At 40.8% G+C, this 22,121-nt stretch overlaps 1 protein-coding gene across 9 annotated transcripts in view; it reads right to left on the bottom strand.

The window, feature by feature from the left end:
- Positions 1 to 22,121, bottom strand: part of LOC111571749 (unconventional myosin-XVIIIa) — a 57,560-nt gene that overhangs the window by 33,329 nt on the left and 2,110 nt on the right. For 4 of the 9 annotated variants that reach the window (XM_055017063.1, XM_055017065.1, XM_055017056.1 and 1 more), the window contains exons 4-25: positions 21,130 to 22,044; positions 19,308 to 19,397; positions 19,058 to 19,129; positions 18,398 to 18,424; positions 16,486 to 16,545; positions 15,544 to 15,631; positions 15,117 to 15,223; positions 14,853 to 15,029; positions 14,493 to 14,703; positions 14,247 to 14,389; positions 13,972 to 14,072; positions 13,746 to 13,809; positions 13,510 to 13,654; positions 10,700 to 10,870; positions 9,640 to 9,730; positions 8,927 to 9,119; positions 5,829 to 5,915; positions 3,833 to 3,971; positions 2,664 to 2,823; positions 2,375 to 2,561; positions 646 to 871; positions 335 to 444 (exon numbers count right to left, since the gene is read on the bottom strand). In XM_055017063.1, coding sequence (XP_054873038.1) covers positions 335 to 444; positions 646 to 871; positions 2,375 to 2,561; positions 2,664 to 2,823; positions 3,833 to 3,971; positions 5,829 to 5,915; positions 8,927 to 9,119; positions 9,640 to 9,730; positions 10,700 to 10,870; positions 13,510 to 13,654; positions 13,746 to 13,809; positions 13,972 to 14,072; positions 14,247 to 14,389; positions 14,493 to 14,703; positions 14,853 to 15,029; positions 15,117 to 15,223; positions 15,544 to 15,631; positions 16,486 to 16,545; positions 18,398 to 18,424; positions 19,058 to 19,129; positions 19,308 to 19,397; positions 21,130 to 22,044 — 3,564 coding nt within the window. The remainder of the gene's footprint in view (positions 1 to 334; positions 445 to 645; positions 872 to 2,374; positions 2,562 to 2,663; positions 2,824 to 3,832; positions 3,972 to 5,828; positions 5,916 to 8,926; positions 9,120 to 9,639; positions 9,731 to 10,699; positions 10,871 to 13,509; positions 13,655 to 13,745; positions 13,810 to 13,971; positions 14,073 to 14,246; positions 14,390 to 14,492; positions 14,704 to 14,852; positions 15,030 to 15,116; positions 15,224 to 15,543; positions 15,632 to 16,485; positions 16,546 to 18,397; positions 18,425 to 19,057; positions 19,130 to 19,307; positions 19,398 to 21,129; positions 22,045 to 22,121) is intronic. The other 5 variants (XM_055017057.1, XM_055017058.1, XM_055017060.1 and 2 more) reach the window with 5 other exon arrangements.

Genomic DNA, 22,121 nt, shown 5'->3' with positions numbered 1-22,121 from the left:
AGTACCGGGAAAAATTTTGCGGTAAGTTTCCAATTCCCCGAATATATAAGACGATAAATACATATAATGCAATGATATTTTGTAGATTTGCCTGCAGTTAAGCACTTTTTAAGCCACAATACTAATTTACTTCTTTCACGGGCGCAATAGTGATGAGGTTATGTTGATTAGGTCATTAGCTATAGCTCTGATGAAGGTTTATTTCTCTGTGAGTCGGCTGCTGACAAATCAGGGGCAGATGTAATGAAGCTGCCTCTTCACAACATTAATCTCCACTGTGCTTGGCCACTGGCAGAGCTGTACATTTCACTCGCTCTCTCCTTGATTGACTTACTCTCTGCTCGTCCTTCACGATGTAATTCCTCCCGTGCTTCTTGGTGAGGTGCGGTGCCAGTACATCGAAGCGCCGCCGAAACTCAGAGAACACCATGTGATCAGGATAACCTGTGAAGGTTGGCATAGGAAAAACATTATATTTTGCAAATGTTTTACAGTATAAGCAGTATTTGGAGGTGACCCCTTGCGAAAAAAAAACAACAAAAAAAAACAAAGAAGTCAATTTTGCTTTTTTTTTTAATGCAATTGGAAAAGGATGTGTGTGTTTCTAAACCTGTCCTTAGTGTGTGATTTAAGCAGCTGCCTCACCTTGCCTGTAGATCCGTAGAGCATCGAGCAGCTTGGATCCACGTATCTGGGCACGGAGCAGTGCTACATCTAGCTGCATTAAGCCAGGATCTCCACTCTCCCCTTGAGCCTCACATTCCCCTCCTTTGAACAGGGATCCACTCAGAGCCTTCAGGGCATCCGCCTTGGGCAGTATGCAGTGAACAAATTGAATCCTGGATCTCCGCACCATGTCGAGGAGAGCATCCTGGAGAACACAGGGCAAAGTTAGGGACTCCCTTGGGAGCAGGTCAGCGGTCAATGCAGTATCTTCCAGCAATGTATCCACATATAATCCGTAGCTTTACTTCTTTGCTTAAAATAGTCAAGTTCTCTACATGTCTGACAGTGTTGTATTTACAAGGAAATCCAAGCAAACACCTCTTGTATTAACCTCATAAGTGCAACATTTACTATTCAATACCTACAGGGCTACAGTCAGGCAATTAAGAACTCACTAACTCCATGACAAAACTGAGAGACAGATACTAAATTAGATTTTACTATCTAATATTTAGATCTTTCATTTGATTGTGTGTTACTATATACATTACCGTTAAAACATTTGAGGTCACTTAGAAATGTCCTTATTTTTGAAAGAGAAGCAGATTTTTTTCAATGAAGATAGCATTAAATTAATCAGAAATACAGTCTAGACATTGTTAATGTGGTAAATGACTATTCTAGCTGGAAATGGCTGATTTTTAATGGAATATCTCCATAGGGGTACAGAGGAACATTTCCAGCAACCATCACTCCTGTGTTCTAATGCTACATTGTGTTAGCTAATGGTGTTGAAAGGCTAATTGATGATTAGAAAACCCTTGTTCAATTACGTTAGCACATGAATAAAAGTGTGAGTTTTCATGGAAAATCTGAAAATGCCTGGATGACCCCAAACTTTTGAACGGTAGTGTATTAGTATTGTGTGTATTTGGTATAGACTAACCCTCTGAATCCCAATCAGTTTGTTAGTTTAGTTTTTTGTTGTTGTTTTTTTTTTCATTTTTACTTAGTGTGGGCAAATTTTTTACCACTAAAATAAAGCCTCTATGGAAACAGCACAGCCATGGTTAAAAGTAGAGACAACTCAAAAATTTAACACTATTATAATGCACTAAATCATAAAAAAACCTCGATTATTCTTTTACAGTTTTTGGATACAAAAAATAGTGTAATTTTGGTGATTTCTTTAAAAGTAATATGCCTTTGAAACCCTCTGGTGGAGCTCTGTGGGTAATGTGGATCTCCATGTAAGACATGGCTTTTAGTTTTTCAACTGTTGACAAAAACGCACATCTTACAAATTCAGTCCAAAAAATAATGATCCAGTAATGATCCACTTTTGACAATGAACATAATCTGGGAATCAATATTCTTTTCAAGCGACTGGGATGGAAGCAAAAGCAGCAGCAGCAGAGCTACTCTCTCTAACAGGCTTAATGTCATTGCATCTGGCTGCAGCCCAACTACTAGCCTTCATCTCATCACTTTTCTTTTAAGAGGCATTAAGCAATTTGTGAATGCTGTAATGCCCAAAGTAGATTTCAAACTAAATTTACAGCTTTTCATATTAACCCATTTGTTTTATTGTGGTACCAAATGGCACCAGACATCCCTTAATACACCTCCAGCTCACTGCTAATGTTTTATAGTTAACAGTGGACAGAGGAAATTCGACTGACTGATTTGTTCCATCCTCTCTACTCACCACTTGAAGCTTTATCTGGATGCACAAGGACTTCTTCTTGATAGCAGCCACCCCTGTGGTGAAAGTCTTTCTCATACTAGTAGCTCGCCGCAAAGACAGCTGGGAAACACCTTCAAGGCCTGCAATGGAACCTGACAAAACAGTGGCTCCACCTGCTCGGCTCATGAACAGTGAGCTGATGATCTTCCTGTAAGAGATGGAGGATCTCATGTTTTGGAATGACATACTCAAGTAATATTTCATGTCCACGTCACCCATGATAGACGCCTCCTGCAAGGGTGATGCTTACTTCTGGGAGTCCTGCAGGAGGCTCGCAGCGTTGCTGGAGGCAGGATTCTGCTTGGCATAGTTCAGCCACCCACGGACATCGTATTCCACCCAGTCAGTCCCATGGCCGTGACCAAGCAGGAAATGATTCTCTTTTTCACTCTTTAACAGGAAAGTGTGACCTAATGTAAACAGACATGCAGGAAGATGACAAAAATGAATAATATCCCTCAAAAGTTAGCGCAATCTGCAGAAATGTTAAAACAAGCTTATTCATCAAGCCCTGATGACTCTGTATGTGCTGTCTCTCACAAACCCACAGAAACATTATTGTTATAGAGATAATAACTGTCTGTTCCTAGTTGACCTAGTTGTTCATGGACCACATAAGCCTGTCTATTCAGGTTTAGTGTGAAATGTTTACATCTATCTATATTGTGCTGACATAAATAATGTAATGGTTAGCCTTAAGCATGATGTGGAAAATCATCAAAGAGATTTCACTGATAAAGTAAATAGAGAAACTCAAATCTGGCCCGTGTAAGAAATAGGATAGAAAAGCCTCTAGCTGTTGTTTCGGAGGGCAAATATGACACTGTCCTCAACGTTTTTTTTCTGAATTCTATTAAATTCGATGTGGAAATTTTTAAAAGCTGTATCCTTGGCAAGCCAAGGTTGCCTACAATATACAGGGAAAAGATTTGTTTGACTCATCTACGCTATAAAACTAGTCCAGCTGATGCTTTGTGTGCTTTGTGTACAGTTATATAGCAATGGAAAGCACAATACAATACAGTGTACCATGAAACAAAACAGAAAGTAGTCAGCACAGTACTGTGATATGTCTTGACTACTCCAAATAGCATATGGTGGAATTTTAAAGCAAGTCACAGGAAGGGTTGGTATATACTGGGAAAACAGGAGCAAAAAATTAATCAGCTGTCACTAATCATCTATATAAATCATACATATAGTATACTGTGCCACAACAACAGAGATGAAAGCAGGCAACAACATTAATATTAATATAATGCAAATTTCTGGTTTAAATATGCATAACAATTTTTTTTATATTTGAAAATGAGATTTTTTTTTTTTACTCAGTTCTTAAAAGACCATTAGCTAAATGCTTTGTATTAGCTTTAATGGTGAGTTTGTGTGTGCATGTGTGTATGTTTGTCCTCTCCTTGCCTTTACTCTCGCCCTCAGCGGGTCCATAGTAGCTAAAGAGACGTCCCAACAGTGTTTCCTCTGATCCTGCAGGCTGTAGCGCCTCCTCTTCCATCAGCCACAGCAGGCCTCGGGCCTCATCCGTTCGAACTGTCCGGACCTGTCAAATAAACATGTACACACACATGTACACTCAAAGATCATAGATTTACACAAGTTTTATTGCGGACACAAAATGTTCTATTTTACCTTCGCTCCACTCTTCCATTTTACCGCATCGACCCTCTTTAGTAACAAGTCTGCCTCAAGAAAGATTGTTTTACCAACTGTACCCCATACATAAGTAACAAACCACCTTGCCACAAGGACGTTTAGCTCATTTTAGCTGTTTAATGGGAACACACTGATGAATCTAAGTATATTTCCTAGCTTTTATTATTTATCCACCTCCTGGGTACAAGAAAAAACAATAATTGCTTATGAAAAATTCAGAAAATTATCTTTCAAATGCTGGGTTGCCGGCCTCTGCAGTCACGGTTTCATTAAATATTCGGGGGTTCTCCTAAATGTCAGTACAAGCAGTTGTATTGCTGTGTGTTTTCTGAGTCTGAGCCAGTTGTGACAGGCCTGATAATAATATTAGCTCTGGAAATTAAAGTCTCGAAAGCGTATGTGGTCCTTGCGTCCTTCAGCAGTCGCTGCAGTGAAAGCATCATCAATCTGGATTTTCCTTATAATGACTACGGAGACAAAACAGAGTTTTTAAATATGAGGAGTAGAGGGGGAGATGGGATTAAAAAGTAATGCAATCAGTGTGAACACTGAAGAAAATAAAATCCCCTTGGGCAGTAATGATCATGACAAAAGGGCACGATAAAAGACTTTTTAATCTTGATGTATGATATCGTACGAGTACATGTGACTTTATAAGTCTGTGTCACACATATTAGCTGGTATGTTGCTTACTGTGTATTTTCATCTTTAAACAGCATTGTTTTAGCCTCAACTTGCTGTACTCGTAGGTTTGAGTGGTGCACTTTTTGTCCAAAGGCATTGAGGATAAGCCACTAATGTAATGTACTCCAGAGAGAAACAATCTCCACATGAAGGTAGCCAGCTTGGACAACATGGCTAATGTCTGAGTCTACCCTGGGAACCCTGGCTTAGGAACCAAACCCACAAAACCAAAATCTGTTTCAGCAGCTATCAGGAGGTTGCACTGGAGGCATCCTTATCAGCAGTGCACACTACACTGAGTGCAAATACAACACAGGGTATCAGTTTGGAGGAGACATATGACAACTACGAGGCTTGCAATGAATTGAGCATTAAGGTTGTTTGTGATAACGGACATCTGAGCTACAAAACACAAAAAAATAAATATCTGAGTGAAAAAAAAATCTTTGATCAAAATGCCTTTTGACTCTTCGCAGGAGATCTTTAGAGTTTACTTTAGAAATGACTTTGAAGAATCTGTGTGTGTTTTTTTTCTTGGGTTTTTAGTGTGATGTACTACAGTTCACTGCTTCTGATGACATTCCCATTAGAGCAGGGACCCTTTAAAAAGTAAAGCACTCAAACCAAACACATTGGAATTACAGCAAAGTGATCTATGACTCTCTAAACTCTGCCATTTCTGTTTCCATGGTGCAGATCATAGGCTGCAAAGGCCAAACATTGATTTTCTTTTCTGAAGTCAATTCTCTAACCTTTCTTTTCTTGCTCCTACACTCTTCTTTCCAGTCTCTATCAAACAAAACTAGCATGAAGAAAACTTCTGAGGCTGGAAAACAATATTCAATGCTGAATTAAAAGAAGGGCACCCTGAGAGTACTGTATGAAAATAGATCATGAAAGCTGTGCAAGTCCCTTAGGTGTCTGGATAAACATTCAGATGCAAGTTATTACACCAATACAGGATTTATGCATGAAAACAACAAGAAAAAAGAAGCGACTATGTGAGTAAAATATTAAGATAAAAGTAAGGACAACAGAAAGCAGAGAACACTAAACTTACCAGTGCTTGGCTTGAGGCCTGGTCAACCACTGCTACAGACAGAGATGTGCTCGGTTCTGTGTCGTCTAAAGAAAGCTCGATGTTCTCCTGGAGGAAGACAGACAAGCAGATTGATAGACTCTTTAATGACTTGTGGTGATGCTAAATTTGTGGAAAAACTATATTTTCTTTGGGAGATGTGAGTGGTGATTTTTGAAGAGCGAAATATAAGAAACTGAAAAATAAATCTGCTTAAATTATTGTTTGGCATTGTGTTTTTGAAAGTCACTCAGGGACTGAAATAGTGTTCAGGATCCAAGGGAGTCTGCAGCTCTGGGTTAATATATGGTCATAGATACAGTATGTGTTAAATCAGGATACTTTGTTGGCATGGTTTGGATCTACTTGTCCAATTAGTGGGAAAGGTCACTGCAAATCAATACAAAGTTGTTCTGAGTGATCCCCTGTATCTTTTCATAAAACAGTCCTACCCTGATGGTAGTGGCCTCTTCCAAGGCAGCAGTGCCATTTTACATAAGGCACAAAGGGTCACTGAATGGTTTGATGAGCGTAAATATAATGTAAATCAAATGCTGTGACTTTTACAGTCACCAAATCTCAACCCAACTTAACACCAGTGGGAGATTTTAGACCACCAAAGCCAAACCATATTCCCACCAAACAGGGGAATATCTTTTGGAAGGATGCCGCTCCTCCCTCCAGTGGAGCTCCATAAAAACAGAGAATCAATGCCAAGGAGCACTGAAGCTGTTCTGGTGGCACATGGAGGCCTAAAACCACACTTTATGTTGTTTTTTTCCCCCCTAATTTGTCACAAATCTGTTGATTACCCAGGAAAAAGGAGCTTTCAGAAGTGAACATTGTTGACTACTCCAACACAACAGTGATTCCTTGCAGCCATGAGCCCTTAGATGCAGGATCCATGTGACCCTGCCTCTTAGAAAGTTAATGTCAATGTCACAATTTGGAAATCTACTACAAGGAGTCCTAGTTACAATTAATTAATCAGTTAGGACCTTTTTTTTTCATTTATTGTCTTTATTGTAGAGAGGACAGTGGCGATAGAAATGTGGGGAGAAGAGTGGGGGAAGGACCTGCAGCAAATGGCTGTGGGTAAGACTCGAACCCTGGCCGCATCGGGGACTACAGCCCCTGTTCATGGGTCGTTCGCTCAACCAGTTGAGCTACTGGAGCACCCAGTTAGGACCATTTCTATAGTATCCTTCAAAAACTAGTGGCTTACAAGGCAACATTAGCATATACAAAAACACAAGAAAAAAAAAGCAACAGCAAAACATTTAAAAAGGGCAGCAACAAAGGATTAGAATAGATATAAAATATTAGACTAATCTCTGTTTGTACAGGTGGGTTTTGAAAGCTTTTTGAACTAAGGCACTGACTGAGCCTCTCTGACTGTTGATTATGTTAACAATCAGCGAATCACATCATTTTTCAAGCAAATACAAAACATTTGCCGTTTCCAGCCTCTGAAATTTCAGAGGGACTCATTGCTTTTCTTTATGATGTGCAATATATTAGTAGAATGAATATCTTTGGGGTTTGGGCTTTTACTTTGACAGATTGAAATTGAAAACTGGACTGCAGGAAATTATGAACCCTTTCTTGATATTTTCTGACATTTTATAGACCTACTTGACTACTAATCTAAAAATCTAAAAAAAAAAAAAAATCATTACATTATGATGAATTAATCGACACTGATCTCATGCTTGTTATTTCATTAGCTAGCTGCCAGTCATCAAGTAATTTAAAATCCTGATTCGTCTTTATGGCCCAGTAAAGGTGCTGGGAGGCATAATAATTTCAAAGATTTTTATGGATAATAAAATATTTTCTAAAAAAAAAAAAAAAAAAAAAGTAAAGGCATATAAGAAAACTAAAAGCCACAACAAATCTATTAAAATAACAAGAAAGTTTGGCATTTACTATGACTGATTTTCCTATAGGTAAATGGAAATGCTAAAAGATTTAATTACTGATGTAGATGATAACATTTCTGGGGCAAAGTGGAAATTAATACAGTAAATTACCTTCACCAGAGCAAAACAGGCAGGCAGAGGCACACAGTGACAAAGTGCAGGCTGCACTAGAAATGGATGAAAATGCTTGTAATGGTAATAGAGTAGCCATGACAGATGCCAGCGTTCGAGTCGACTGTGTATGTGAAGTAGCCTAAGTGATTTCTGTTCTCTGCTGTGGAGAGTCAGTATGCAAAGGAAACACAAAAAAGCTACCCAAACAGTGAGAGCACTCCGCAGCGTTTAATTCAAAAATATAAAGCATTTCTCTATCGTGTGTATCATAGTTCAACCTGGCTGTGACTGTCATTGTTAATACTGTGTGCCATTTTAAATGAGTTTGACCTAGTTTACAATGACAGCTTTGTAGCTTCTTATATTTTCAAGATGTACTGACAACAGAGAATTACACTACACAGATTTATGCAATGCTTCATTTCGCTCCAATTCCCTTTCTCTCAGGCAGAGGATGTGGGTGGGAAAGTGGGTGGGAAATCCCAGGATCCTTGTTCACAGTATTAAAAGTAATATGATCAGGATTTCTTGTTAGCTTTAGTGTGCTATTAGCTGAGTTTTCAATAAGAAGAAGATTTCTAAGATTGGAATTGGGACAGCTGGAATGGATGAATATAATTGTCAGTAATGAAAGAAAAATCTCTATTATTTGTCCTTAAATATCTAAATCCTCAGGGATGAATGTGCTCAGTTATTATAGTCCATCGCTGCCAGACAGAACTCAAAGGAGGACAGCAGAAGAATAGCTCCTTCGTCAGGGAGCAACACCACTGCTGTGCAGCTGGGCGTGTCTCCCAAAGGCGGTTGTGAGTGACTTTACTTTGATCTCAGCAGAAGAGGTGAAGACTGGCATCGCTAATGAGACGGCCTAACACATGAACTACTTTGGCTTGTCACAGCGTGTGACAGGTGGGACGGATAGTGCATCTGATATGTGAACACATGCACTATTGGAGTTGATATATCAGAGAGAAAGCAGCAGACAAAGAGAAGGAGTGAACGAGACAGTGAGGTTGTACGTATGCATCGCATGCATGCCCTTACCTCTTTATATCTCTCCAACTCCTGAACAAAGGTACGCTGGTAGAAGAGAGTCTGCAGACGTTCTTGAGTGTAGTTGTGGCAAAGGTCCTCAAAGGTCGCGGCGCACTCGCGCTTCGCCAGCCTGGGGTTTTGAAAGCCTGGTGTGTCCACTATGAGCAGCGAGCACAGGGAGTGCTGGCTGGATTTCAAGGCCCTAAAGCACAGAGGGCAAACACATACACACATACACGGAAACATCAGTGTTGCAATATTAGAGGCAGCTTTTAATTGATTCCATTCACTGCATAACCCCCAGCTTTAACCTCATCTCTCTCCACTCCATCCCTAAGCGTAATGCTGAACATACATTACCATTCAAAAGTTTGGGGTCACCCAGACAATGTCATGTTTTCCATGAAAACTCACGCTTTTATTCATGTGCTAACATAACTGCACAAAGGTTTTGTAATCATCAATTAGCCTTTCAACACCATTAGCTAACACAAAAATATGGAAATTTCTCAGCGACCTCGAACTTTTGAACGGTAGTGTACATCTATTTCATAACCAAAATCCAACTGGACACACAAACACTGGAGAAGCTTTGTCTAAACTCAAATAAATTATGGTAATTTGCACTTGTTTTCATGGTTTAGAAAGATGGCTAATACGTTAAGATTCATTAAAAAGAAAAATCTACACATTGCTAACATATAATGATGTGTGATACTAACCGGTTTATTAGAGAAATGAGGATAGTGAAGATTTCAGAGTAAAGCCCAGATGCCATAGCCTCTAAACACTCCATGGCTGTAGCTTTGGATCCTGAAAAGCAGTTAGACAGAACAAATCAGTAACAACCAGTTTGCAAAATCTCCATCATAAAAATAACATGAGGACCAGTGGAATTAGAGGAATAAATGTCAGTGTTTTGGGCTGTAAAATCTAAGCTTAGACTATGGGCAGGATATTTGCTTCTAAAAAGAAGTGCAATAGCATCATATTTGAGCATATTATGCCCAGAGGCATAAGGTATCCCAACTGGGCCAGAAATTGTCTTTATAAAAAAGTGTCATTTAGGACTCAGGTGTTTTGAAAGTGGTCAGATCAAACAGCGTATACTCATGGCTGTGCCTAGCGGCAATGGCCACCTGTTAAGCTCTGCTAATTCATTCCATTGTCACACAAAATAGTAAGTTTATGTCGCTTAGGGGATGTTTTCACGTGTGCACAGTCTCACACACTGACTGTGTGCTCATCGGTGACGGAAGATACAGGGAAGGTGAAACGGAGGTCACTTCCGTCCATCCCCGCTGTGATAGACTTTTAACTGTATCATCGTGCCCTTCAAAATGTGTTGCCGTCTAGTCTTGATGGAAGTCAGAGAAGCCGCACATGTGAAAAATCAATGCGAGGCAATTATGATTTCAAGGACAATGAACGAAAAGTGGATCCAAAATTGCTTGTCCCGACATAGTGTGTGTACTTATCTATCAATAGCCATTGTAAAGCTGTGGTATTCATTACTAAGATAAGCTTTACTTTCTCTGGTGTATGCAATTTCCCCCAGGTGATGAGCAGAGGCATATGCGGGCACGTGTGTGTGTGTGTGTGTGTGTGTGTGTGTGTGTGTGTGTGTGTGTGTGTGTGTGTGTGTGTGTGTGTGTGTGTGTGTGTGTGTGTGTGCACGTGGAAACAGAGTGAGAGTGACAAAGAGAAAAGGGTGGCGGTGGAAGGGAGACTGTGAGGAATGAGGAGGGAAATGTGTGTTGGTAAATGTGGTGTGTGGAGTACCTGCATCTGCTGTACCATTTTCGTCAGGAGCCTGGCGGATGGCGCTGGCTCTGGGCAGGGTGCCCTTGGCCTGGTGCTTGAAGATGGAGGAGGAGAGCTCCTCCAGGGTGCAGCCCAGCAGGTACGCTGCCTTCTGGGCCCACTCATGACGTGCAAATTGTTTCCTGCCAGCTGAGACACGTGCATGAAAACCTCCATTAGCCCTTCTACCAACTATTGCAGGCGCATGGTAGCTTTGTGACAATCCCGTCACTGACAGGGTAGGATTATGTCTCTGGTCAAGCTGACACTGGCACAGCTGATGAGAACATGCACTAAAAGCGTGCTCAAAAAGGGTGCTAGCTTAAATACATTTAAGTACAGTGGAAAAAAGGACATAGCCACAAGCTTCTACAAAGAAAATCCTCCATTGTTTAACGCTGAAAGCATGTCTGTGAAGTTGAAGTGATAATTGCCCCTTTTATCTTCTTGAGAATGAAAGCAAAACTTATCATTAGGGGACACAATTAATTTATTTACATAAGGGCTTCTGTTGGGAAACACAAGTTTCTCTTTAATCTGGAGGCTGAGTGATGGAAACATGCAGATACGGGTGCAAACTTCAGTTTTAATCCACCATGAAGTGGTATCTTCTAAGACTTAAGAGAGAAATTGGGGAATTTCACACAGAGAGTAGTGGGCTCTATCTGTTTCATCACTGCTGCAGAAGCCTTGCATACTTCTTATAATGATAAGCAGGATGGTTGTAAAGACAAGCAAAGACCTCTAAATACTCCCTTTGATAGATACTCGGCACCGCAATTATTTAAATTCTGCAAAAACATCAAAAAGAACAAACTGGGTTTGCCAATATAACTGAATCAAACAGTAAGGAGTGTGAGACTCTTAAAGATGAGAAAACTGCATATGTACAGTATTTTCACTTTAAAGTACCCAGACTCACACTGTGGCCTTCTTCTGTCTACACTTGTTATAAATGTTGACAGCACAGTAAACAGAGAGAGGCAAGTTCATTTCAGGTGGGCACTTTAATTGGATCAAGAGGGATTAGAGATCATTGCTGCCCTCTTGTGTCACTTTATGAAGCTGCACTGAAATAAACAGCTTTTATATCCTCTTTAATATTGGATGCGATGGCCAATACACAAACTGAGCTCTGGCAACAAATGTGCTTTTAATGATGTGTAGTATTTTATGAATAAATAAGACAGAGACACAGAATCAAATTCCCATCAGGGCCGACTCTAGGTTTACTACTCCTGCCCCATCATGCATTGCTGCTTCATAAGTAACGCTCTGTTTAACAGAAAGACACCAGGCCTGAATTCAAAAGTAACCCTGTAATTCACAGATCAGAACCAAGTTGTTTGGTGTCTGTAGTCCCAATAACAGACAACACTCACTGTTGTAAAAAAAATTATACTCTTCCTAGATGGTGGTTTGATGCCATCAAAAAGATTGGTAGCCAACTGGAGGGGATCACTGGAAATAATTTGGCAAGCGACTCCGCATAAGTGACTGGCAATTACAGTACAAGAGTGAACAAACAGTACACAAAATGCTCAATTACGGTCACTGCTTCTATACATTTCTTGTGGGTTTTATGTTGTTTATTATTCTGATATTCATTATTTAGTTAATTAATTTGTGTGGCAATCAGACAAAAATACTTTTTCTAATATCAAATGTCCTCAGTTTGCTACATGTGTACATCTTAGTAAATACGCCCACTAAGGAAAGGTGAAATAAATAACAAAGAAAATTCTTAATGTGTCAAGAAATTGATACAAGTTATTATTAAATGTAAAAAAACAGAGACTTTTACATCTCTATTTGGAAAGGCTCTAATGAAACACAGATTCTGTCCTTGAGAAGCTGAAGGGCGTTTCAAACTGAGGGATAAAATATGAGTAACACTGAGCTTGTGAGTAATAAAAAAAATCTTTGTGACTATTTCAGCCTTAACAAATAGCAGATATCCTTTTTTAAAAATAAAGTAAAATGCTGACAAATGAAAGTTCTATAACCTGGGAGGAAAATAACTCTTGCGTTAGGTTTCGTCATACAAACTGCTTCAGACCAACGCCAGCCCTTGTATTTATGAGGACTGCTGTTTCCTTTAGCCCTGCGATGTATTGTTACGACAAAATAATTGTTTGTCAAGATGTGTGTTGAGGCGTTTTTTCATTCCTGAGCTGCAACAGTGCCTCTTAGCAATTAAATTCAGGTAGATTGCCAGTGGCTTCAGTTGTTCTGGCACAAAGAGGGCTCTGTTTATTTGATATGTTTGTTCAGAAATGTATAATAAAGAAAATCTGACCGAGGATCACATCTAATGAGCAAAAAACATTGAGTCTTTTTAGCAGCCTCGGACTATAAATGTGTCTTGAGTGATTTGAGTTGTTTTTCATATCTAAGTGCCTTCAGTTCTATATCATAAACTTCTCTGTAATGGTCTATATTTTGAATTTGAGCTGTGCAGCTCAGTCTAACAATGTGCACAACATCTTTCAAACTGCAGATGCACAATTCAGTTCTATGGATTACATCTGTCTTGCATCACACAGAACCCATTACCAGTGCAGCCTTGACGTCTGTCAGATCACATAAAGTGTGTGTTAAAATAAATTTAGCTAACAAGGGGGATTTTTGTCATTACTCTTGTTTTTCATCATGCATTGGAGTGTGAACGCACCAATCAGTCCGAATCTTTGTTACTGGTACATGTTCTATTATGAAAAACATCATCAGTATTATTAAATGATGCAGCTGTAGCATGGCAAACATTTCAGTGAGTGCAGCAATCTTACCCTTGGTTGCTCCTGCAGCCCCAAGATGGTAGATTGCCCCAAGGACAAGCCAGAGGGCCCTTTGCTCATCAGCACTGATTCCCAAAACCTTCATGGCTGCTTGCAGCTTGGAAAACTGCTGCGAGGCCCGCTGCTTATCCTCTGTCTGGCAGATTCATATAAAAGTACTTTAGCTTTGTAGCTTCTTAAAGTAATATTTTTATATCTCTGGCTCTATAAAAACACTCAGCATTCACCTTAGTCTGTGCTGTGATTCCAAATGCATTGTTTTCTGCAAAGTGATTGAGGTGCAGCTCGGTTCTGATGAAGAAATAAGAAACAAGACAAAAGGACATCAAAGTCAGGAATGGGTAGCACTTTCCAACAGGAGCACTATATCACTGTGATATATCTATGTAATAAATCCAGTGCAGAACTGTGGCGTATTGTAATTTTAATTGGCATGAGAGTAATAATCCCGACCTAAGAGAGCTATCTACTCCAGCCATCAGGTAGTAAAAGACATTAAAAGTGGACTCCCCCTCTGGTCTTCTTGTCACCCTCATCTTCTCTAGGAGCATGGTCTGCAAAGCAATAGGAGGACAGGATATTAAAATGATACAAAAATAATATTATCACAGGCCATGCAAGTAAGCATAATAACAAAGGCTCAAATGTGTGATAAAAGCAGGCATGCATAAGGAAGAGATTCAGTAGCTGATTCCAAGTGATTGAAATAAATGTGTTTGTATTTGTACCTGGATAGAAGCTGAGGTCACCAGGCCCGCCTGGTCGAAGTCCAGTGAAACAATATGCGAGAAGCGACTAGCATTCCCATTCATACAGGTGGAGGCATTTCCAAAAGCCTCCAAAACCGAATAGACAGCCTGCCATTTCTCTGCTACAAGCAACAAGAAAAAATGTTATTTGGCAGGAAACACATGGCTAAAAGCGCAAACCAAATTGAAATTTACTAAATTCATAGTGTATCCTTTCCAACTTACTAGAGAAGGTTTTGTTGGTGCTTCCAGCGATGGTTATCAGATACTGGATGATGTGTTGGCAGTTGGTGGTTTTGCCACTTCCACTCTTGCCCAGCAAGACAATGGATTGATCCTGGCGAGTGGTCAGAAGGTTTCTATAGGCAGCCTGTGCCATGCTGTAAATGTGAGGGGCAGCATCCTCCCTTCTGCAGCCCTTGAACATTTGCATCACCTAGAAAGAAGATGGAGAGGGGAAAAAAAAAATCATTGAGGCTATACATATCAATTTAGTATCGTCGTGAATGCAATTCATTCTCACTGCGCTCTCATTTATGCTTATCCATAAGAGATGTGTCACATTATGTAGCGGCAGCACACTACCTTCTCAGAATACATTGAGGGAGCGCTAATGGGGTTAATGACCACCATGTTGGGCCCAGCGTGGGTGTGCACCAGGTTACTGCCATAGCGCTGCCGCAGGGAGTGCATCACGCTCGACTCATTCAGATACTGCAGCGAGGCCAGGTCCTCCAGTCGGTCAAACAAGGGAGGGTTTGCCTAGAGTTCAAAGTCAGAGGCGGTCACACACTCACCCAGTGTCTTCTGTAATTGATGAGGTTCAGAGTTGATTTGATGATTAAATACCTTCTCCACATCATCTTCGTCCACATCCAATAAAGATCCATCACTCTCCAGGCGGATTTTCACCTTCCCCTCTGGCAGGCTGCCTGTCTCTGTCTTCAGGAGAGTCGCTGCATCCCCACAAAGTGCGGAGTTAATTTATCGTGACACATGATCTTGACCCGAGTGCAAAAGCTTCATCTCATCTTACATGCCTGACAATGTGAGGCAGTTATATCTCTTTTAATAATGTCTAAGATTTATTAAAACTTAACACATGGTCAGTGTTGAAAACATGGTTCGTCTAATTACAAACGCCCTAAGGTAAAGTGGAAGCGTCTATTCTTGCACCTTTTAACATTAAAATTTAAAAGGCATTTTGTTTGCTTTAAACACCCACACATACCTCTCATAATGCATACTAATAAATAAACACAGACATTTTACTAACCCAAGGAAAATCCATCCTTGTGAACAAGCCATACTTTCTCTGTATTATACCAGGCTCTCTCTGCTGCTATCTGCTCCTCAGTCTTTCCCTGTTGGAGACACATTTGTATGAACAATTACTGAGCATTAAAGATAATAAAATAATAATCAGTGTTAAATTATTGATTATTTAATCACATCACTGCATAATGGACTTCCAGAAGGATCACACAAATGAGATTTTCACAAACACAGTTCACGGTCACATGAGAGAAGGGGAACTGAATTTGCTCGGTGAAGGGGCCTTTTTCAGTGTGAAAGCATGTAAGATTTTGCGAGAACTGGTATGATTTTGTATTTCACCTCCCACATTTATGTCCATTACACTGGCAGCCCTCCACAGAAGAACTCGAGTTCCAGTGACCCGCCTTTTAATGCACTTTTCAGAGCTCAGAGAGTGTTCACTGAACTCACCGATGGTGCATTTAATATGTTCACAGATGGAAGGTGAGACAAGGGTGTTTCATCAGAGCCAATCACGACAACCATTCACACAAGGTACACCACATACACAAAAATACATGACTAAAAATTACAGCTGAACCAGGTTAAGTATGTCAGGTGTTTGGACAGAGTCATGCGTGGAAACACAAAACCCAAACAAGATGTGCAATCAAGGTAACAAACACTGGAAAACTGCACCAAAACTACATATTTATGTCTTTTTTCTCTTGAGATGCGAGTGAGACGCAAAGTTAACTGATGAGTCTGAGTAGGATACTTCTCACTCAGAGACTTCAACAGTTAAGGCTACAGGGAAGGGAATCATGGGCTTTGTAAGTGGTAAGATTCCCTCACTAACTACTGAGTCTTTCACTCATTGACTAGTTTATCACACGCAAAAAACACAAAACAGGCATCACTCCGAAACATAAGGGGATGAAACTGAAACCCATGATCAGACCTTAGCCGCAGCTGAATGCGCTGCCTGAAGGAACGCCACAGGGTCCTCGGCTACCTTGGACTGGACAAAGATGGGAGCAAACATCATTATTTTCAGCACTTTAATTCCAACAGTTAAACATTACATTCAGGATGCATGATTTAAATTGTGTAAAATATGACAAAGTGAGAAAAAAAACGCAATAGTAGGTCAGAGGTTGATCGGAGTAAATAATATCATTCAAAAACCAACAGTAGCCCAACAGTGCAATAGAATGCCAAGCAACACTGTTAGAATAAGTGACACATTCAAGTAGTTCCCCACAAACTAACTACAGCATTCATGCATTAATGGGAAGGGATTATAAGGTGCACTGAAGTGCAATGTGTGGGTCAGCAGGGACAGTCCACAAATTTGTGTCGTCAAATGTCATATTGAAGTGTATCTTAGTTGCTGTGGTACATTTCTCAAATTAGAACAGTAATTCTCAAAGTGCTTGTTCAACCTCTACATTCTCAAGTCACTTGTGCACATCATAAAAGCAGTTTCTCATTATTTTAATCAAACTGCAAAAGCTTTGGGCACATTCATGCATGTCTGTGTACAACCATAGGCTATTTTAATTGCTGTCAAATTAATCAAAATGCACCATACTGGTTATCTGTTTAATAGTCCTGTCATATCATACATTTGTATTTGTATTGGCATGAACATTTCAGTGTAACACAGAGCAGAATAAACAACACTGTTTTACAGCACTGCACAGCACAAAGGGAAAAAAATGCAAAATTAGGAATGCAAACATAGTAAACATCCCTAAGGCAGATATGTTGAATTAAAGTTCAGTTTTTCTACACCGCCTGTCTGTCAGGCCACAGATTCTCATCCACATCACAATAGATATCTTCCTTTACAATGCAGTGCAGAAAGAATCTTTCAGATTGTCTTATCCAGCCTCTGCAGGTGTCTGCTGTGATGGCGTTTTTTTTTTTTTCCTTCTTTTGGGTAATGCAGTGCTATAAAACTATCTTGTCTTTTTCTCTTCTGTATCACGGTGACATGGTCTGTCAACAAATTGCAGTACAAACAAAAAAAGCAGAAATGTGAATCCTGTCCAATCTCCTGCAATCAAACTCCCACATACAGTATTGTGTAACTTTGTATTGTTGAATTTGATACAAAGCACAAAGAAAAAGTGTGTCCTTGTGCTATTTCTATTGTGCGGTGCTGTTTGTATGAGTTATTTAAAAAAAAAAATACACTTTCTCTTTTAGAAATGTCAAGGCTGATTTGACAAATGTACCAGAGCAACTGAGAAACACTGCAACAGTCACAGTTAACAGCATCAGCTCTACACACTAAGATATAAATGCAAGACATCATCCAAACTGTAAAACACAGAAATAGTCAATGCTAATATACTGAGCAAAAGAGAAGGCATGCTACCATACAAACACAAATATCCAATGTAACACTACATATAAAAATATACTTTACCACTGCATGCAAAGTCAAGGACCCCGGAGTCATAGATATCCATTTGATAAGTAAGCTGCTTACAGGTGCATATGACGATGATATAACCTCAGTATCTACATGCAGGTGTGAAGAGTAAAAGCAACCATACCATTATACAGCTGCATGGCACATTGAGTCCATCGTAAATTAAATGCAGCACTGGTAAAAATTAATCTTGTCAAACCCTTTAAAACCTGGTCAAGCACCCTTGAACCAACTTTGGCAATCACGGGTTTATGTCACATTAGTACATTCCAGCACCACGCATAAACCCACAAAGCGGCAAGAGGATAAAGGCAAACGGACAGGCACACACAAAGCAGGGCAGAGTGGGGTCAGTAGAAAAGAACAAGCTGAGACTCCAGCACTGTACGACCGAGGGAGTGCTGCGAGCCCACGGTCGAGCAGGCTGTACCTGAGTGGGTTTGTGGCCTCTGGCACGCTAGCCATGCAAACAGCAAAGAGGACAGCGGCAAGTCGGGATCCAGTGACCCGCAAAAAAGCAGAGGTAGAGACATAGGACATGAATAGAGACAACAGGAGATCAGAGAAAGGATAAAAAGAAGTGCCTTCAACGCGGTAGACCTTCAGAGAACCAAAACCGCTAAAATGATCACACAAGTCAAAGCTAACTATTATCAGAGAAATACAAGTCATCTGTAAGAGTACAACGATTCTTGCTGTTTTCTTTTCTGAACATTTCCATCACACTGTATACAGTTCAGATAGCATTCATGGGTCCAAAACGGGATGTGAAATGACATGCATACTCAAGTCTGGCTCTTATTGCCAGGAAGGCCTCTAAATTAGATCTAAAGGAATCCGTATAACTTATGTGTCCAGACATATCTGTTTGGTCACAAAGTTTCAGATTTCACACCAGTTGTCCAACAACACAGGGGGACTCCTGAAATTTAAAACCCTCTTCGCAGTGGGACTTCCAGGGATAGCCTAATGTGGACCTAGGCAACTTTTGGACAGAATCTGAGGAAGCAAGCAGTCGACTCAGGCCGGTCATGCTCTGTTAAAGCATGGCAGAGGCAAACCAAACAAGCTGAGCAGGGAGAAAAGTTACATCATTGCCATCGATAGTGAAGATCCTCTTCACACGCTTGTAGTCTTCCTCAGAGGGAATCAGCTCTGGGACCTACAATTGAATAGCAGGACCAGCAATACAAAACAGGCAGCCAGATGGTAAAATCAGTCATCCAGCGATCATTTCTGTGCTTGTCCACTCAAAACCGCATCCAAAAAGTCAATGAGGGGGGAAAAATGTGTATTTCTGAATGTGCTACATGTAAGTTTGTTGCAAGATGAGCACACACCTGTTCATTCGGTGCAGACTGGGCATGGGGCAGTACACCAGGGGATGGTTTACCATTGGGGACCACAGGGGGGCAAGATGTCTCCTTAACCTTTACACAGTGTATGCAAATATTCACAAACACATGGACAAACATGCACACACAGAGATGAAGTTAACATGGCGAGGTGACGATGGCAACGATGTATTAGCTTGGTGTATTGACTTTTAACTTTGGATTCAATTTTACATATCCGGAAACCACAACCAACTTTAAGGGATGCTTCCTTCCTTTCACATTAAATTTTCCAGTTAATTCAATCAGGAAACAAGTAAGGAAAATGACTATTAAAGAAAATTGGATCATTAAGCACCGCAGCAAAAGAATAATGGTTCGAGGCTTTTGTTTTTCGACGGCTGTTTAAGCAGCAATCTGTTGCAAATCTCTGGAAAGTAATAAAACAATTAAGCAGCGTCTCAGCTTAAAATCTCAAGTGCTAATCTGAGAGTTGAACCTGATATTAAACCATCAAAAGTTCTATAGCACTGCTCTGTAATAGCTGTGAGATCGATAAGTCTAGTTTTGTTGCATATCGGCTGCTGTTTGAAGTTATATTTAAAGCTGAGGTTGCAATGCTGAAAACTTTTTTGATCACAATAAAAATCATTACTTCAGTTTCATTTTTACTTTGTAGCAAGGCCATCAAAATGCTAGTTTCCATTATTTTGTTCTCTATAATGTAAGATCCTACAAGTTAGAATTCAACAAACTTCCATACAAAGCTTAAAGGTGCATTGTGAACTATGGCACATATAAAACTTGTCTTTTTCAGGGATCATTTAGTTGTTGTTAACGGTAACAGCTGAGGTCTGCAACACAAAAATGCTGTTTGTTGTACGGGCATAGCTCCAGTGAGAGCAGAGAAGTCAAATCGCTCGCTTGCACAAGCTTCCAGTGTTCCTGCGCTTAGTATTTGAAAACTAAATCTCTCCCTAGAGCAGTTAAAAACACGATATCCTTCAGCAAAAAATACCAGGTACATATCTCCAAAATCAAATCCTTCGCTCTGCAGCCAAATACCCAACTGTTCGCCAGATTTTATGGACATCTGCTGATGAAATTTTTACATTGCCTGCTGACAGACGGAATGCCAAAGAAACAAAAACATAACCTTGTCTGAAGAACAAATTGAAATGGGGACTACGAAAGTGTATCAACAAACTGCGGAGCAAAATGCTATTAAATGTTATTTCAAAAGATTAACTGAGGCTAAAACTAATTATCTATGTACCAAGCTATACAAGGTGGCACATTACAAACTAGGATCATGGGTCTCTGAATTCTTATAATGATGCCAGGTTCTTTAAAAAGCACCTCAAAAGATCCTTAAAGCCCCTGCCTCAGTGGTCTACGGCACACAGAGCACAACTTCTCTTCTCTGCCTGCAGCCGGAGAAAGTAATGAGTCACAGCTCAGTGGTCAAAGAAAAGTTGAACTGACCAGAGCAGCAGAAAGCAGGCTATGAGCACACCCTGATACCCACTGATGAAAGCTGATCATGAGCTCACACATGCACCCTGCTGCCATTCACTTCTTCAGGGTGGCTTTATTATATCGTGTTTTTGTCAGGTATCACGAGCAATTTGTAGAAAAGGTTAGGAGTTCATAGTGTTTATAATGCCCATTTAAAAAGTTATGATCCACATCTAAAAGCAAATCTGATGATTTGATGTTCAGGGAGGTTACATATACTAGTATGAGAACAGGAATGTCTGTAGTGTTATGTCAAGTCATGCTCCATCCAGAGGTTAGGTAGCAAGCATGCACTTCATCCGCTCAGTACCTCCGGTTTCTTTGTAGCAAGTGAACGAGACTTTGGGATGAACCCTGCAGGAGGAGCCAAGGAATCTGTCTTTTGGACGGGGACGAAACCTGGAGGTCTTGCTAGAGGATTCTGTTTTGGGGGCACTGGGCTAGTTTTTCTGGCAGGGATGAAACCAGGTGGAGGAGTCAACAGATTCTGTTTGGGTGCAGGGATGAAACCAGCAGGCGGGGCCAAAGGGTTGGGTTTGGGTGGAGGGATGAAACCAGCAGGCGGGGCCAAAGGGTTGGGTTTGGGTGGAGGGATGAACCCTGCAGGTGGGGCCAAAGGGTTGGGTTTGGGTGGAGGGATGAACCCGGCAGGTGGGGCCAAAGGGTCAGCTTTGGGTGGAGGGATGAACCCGGCGGGCGCGGTGAAGGGGTTAGCCTTCGATGGTGCAGAGGTTGGAGCAGCAGTAGTGGGTCCAGATGAGGCCTCCTCTGGTTTTTCCACACTAGGTTTCTCCTCCTCTTCCTCCATCTTTCCTTTCTCCTCTTCCGGCTTCAGCTCCTCCTCTTTGCGGTCCTGGGTTCGGGTGCGAGGCCGGTGTTCCTTGGTTCTACCTCTGCCCATCAGACTGGTCAATCCCATGGATATATCATCTTTGTCCCCCCCAGCGGCTCTGGGTTTTTGGAGAACAGCGTCTGCAGCGGATGCAGAAGCAGCTCCTGGTGGTGGATTCTGTTCTTCTGTCCCAGCAGGAACCACACGTCGAACAACTCTTCTCACAATCCTCACCACCTTTTTACCGCCAGAGCTCTGATCCTCTCCTGGAGTGTCTGGCATGGCAATGTTACTGCTGGACTCTTCCGCTGATGATGCAGGTAATTGTGGACCACTTCCAGTGTCTAGCCCAAGTTTAGTTCCTGCCTGAGGCTGACTACTGTCTACATCAGACTGGATACAAACACAGCAAGGTAGAGAATAGTGTAGATTATTCCTATGGCTGATACAGATAAACGGTCAAAACAGCT

The sequence above is a fragment of the Amphiprion ocellaris genome, chromosome 14 (assembly GCF_022539595.1).
Source record: "Amphiprion ocellaris isolate individual 3 ecotype Okinawa chromosome 14, ASM2253959v1, whole genome shotgun sequence".
NCBI lineage: Eukaryota > Metazoa > Chordata > Actinopteri > Pomacentridae > Amphiprion > Amphiprion ocellaris.
The sequence above is the reverse complement of the archived record's forward strand: the minus strand, read 5'-3'. Positions and strand labels throughout refer to the sequence as shown.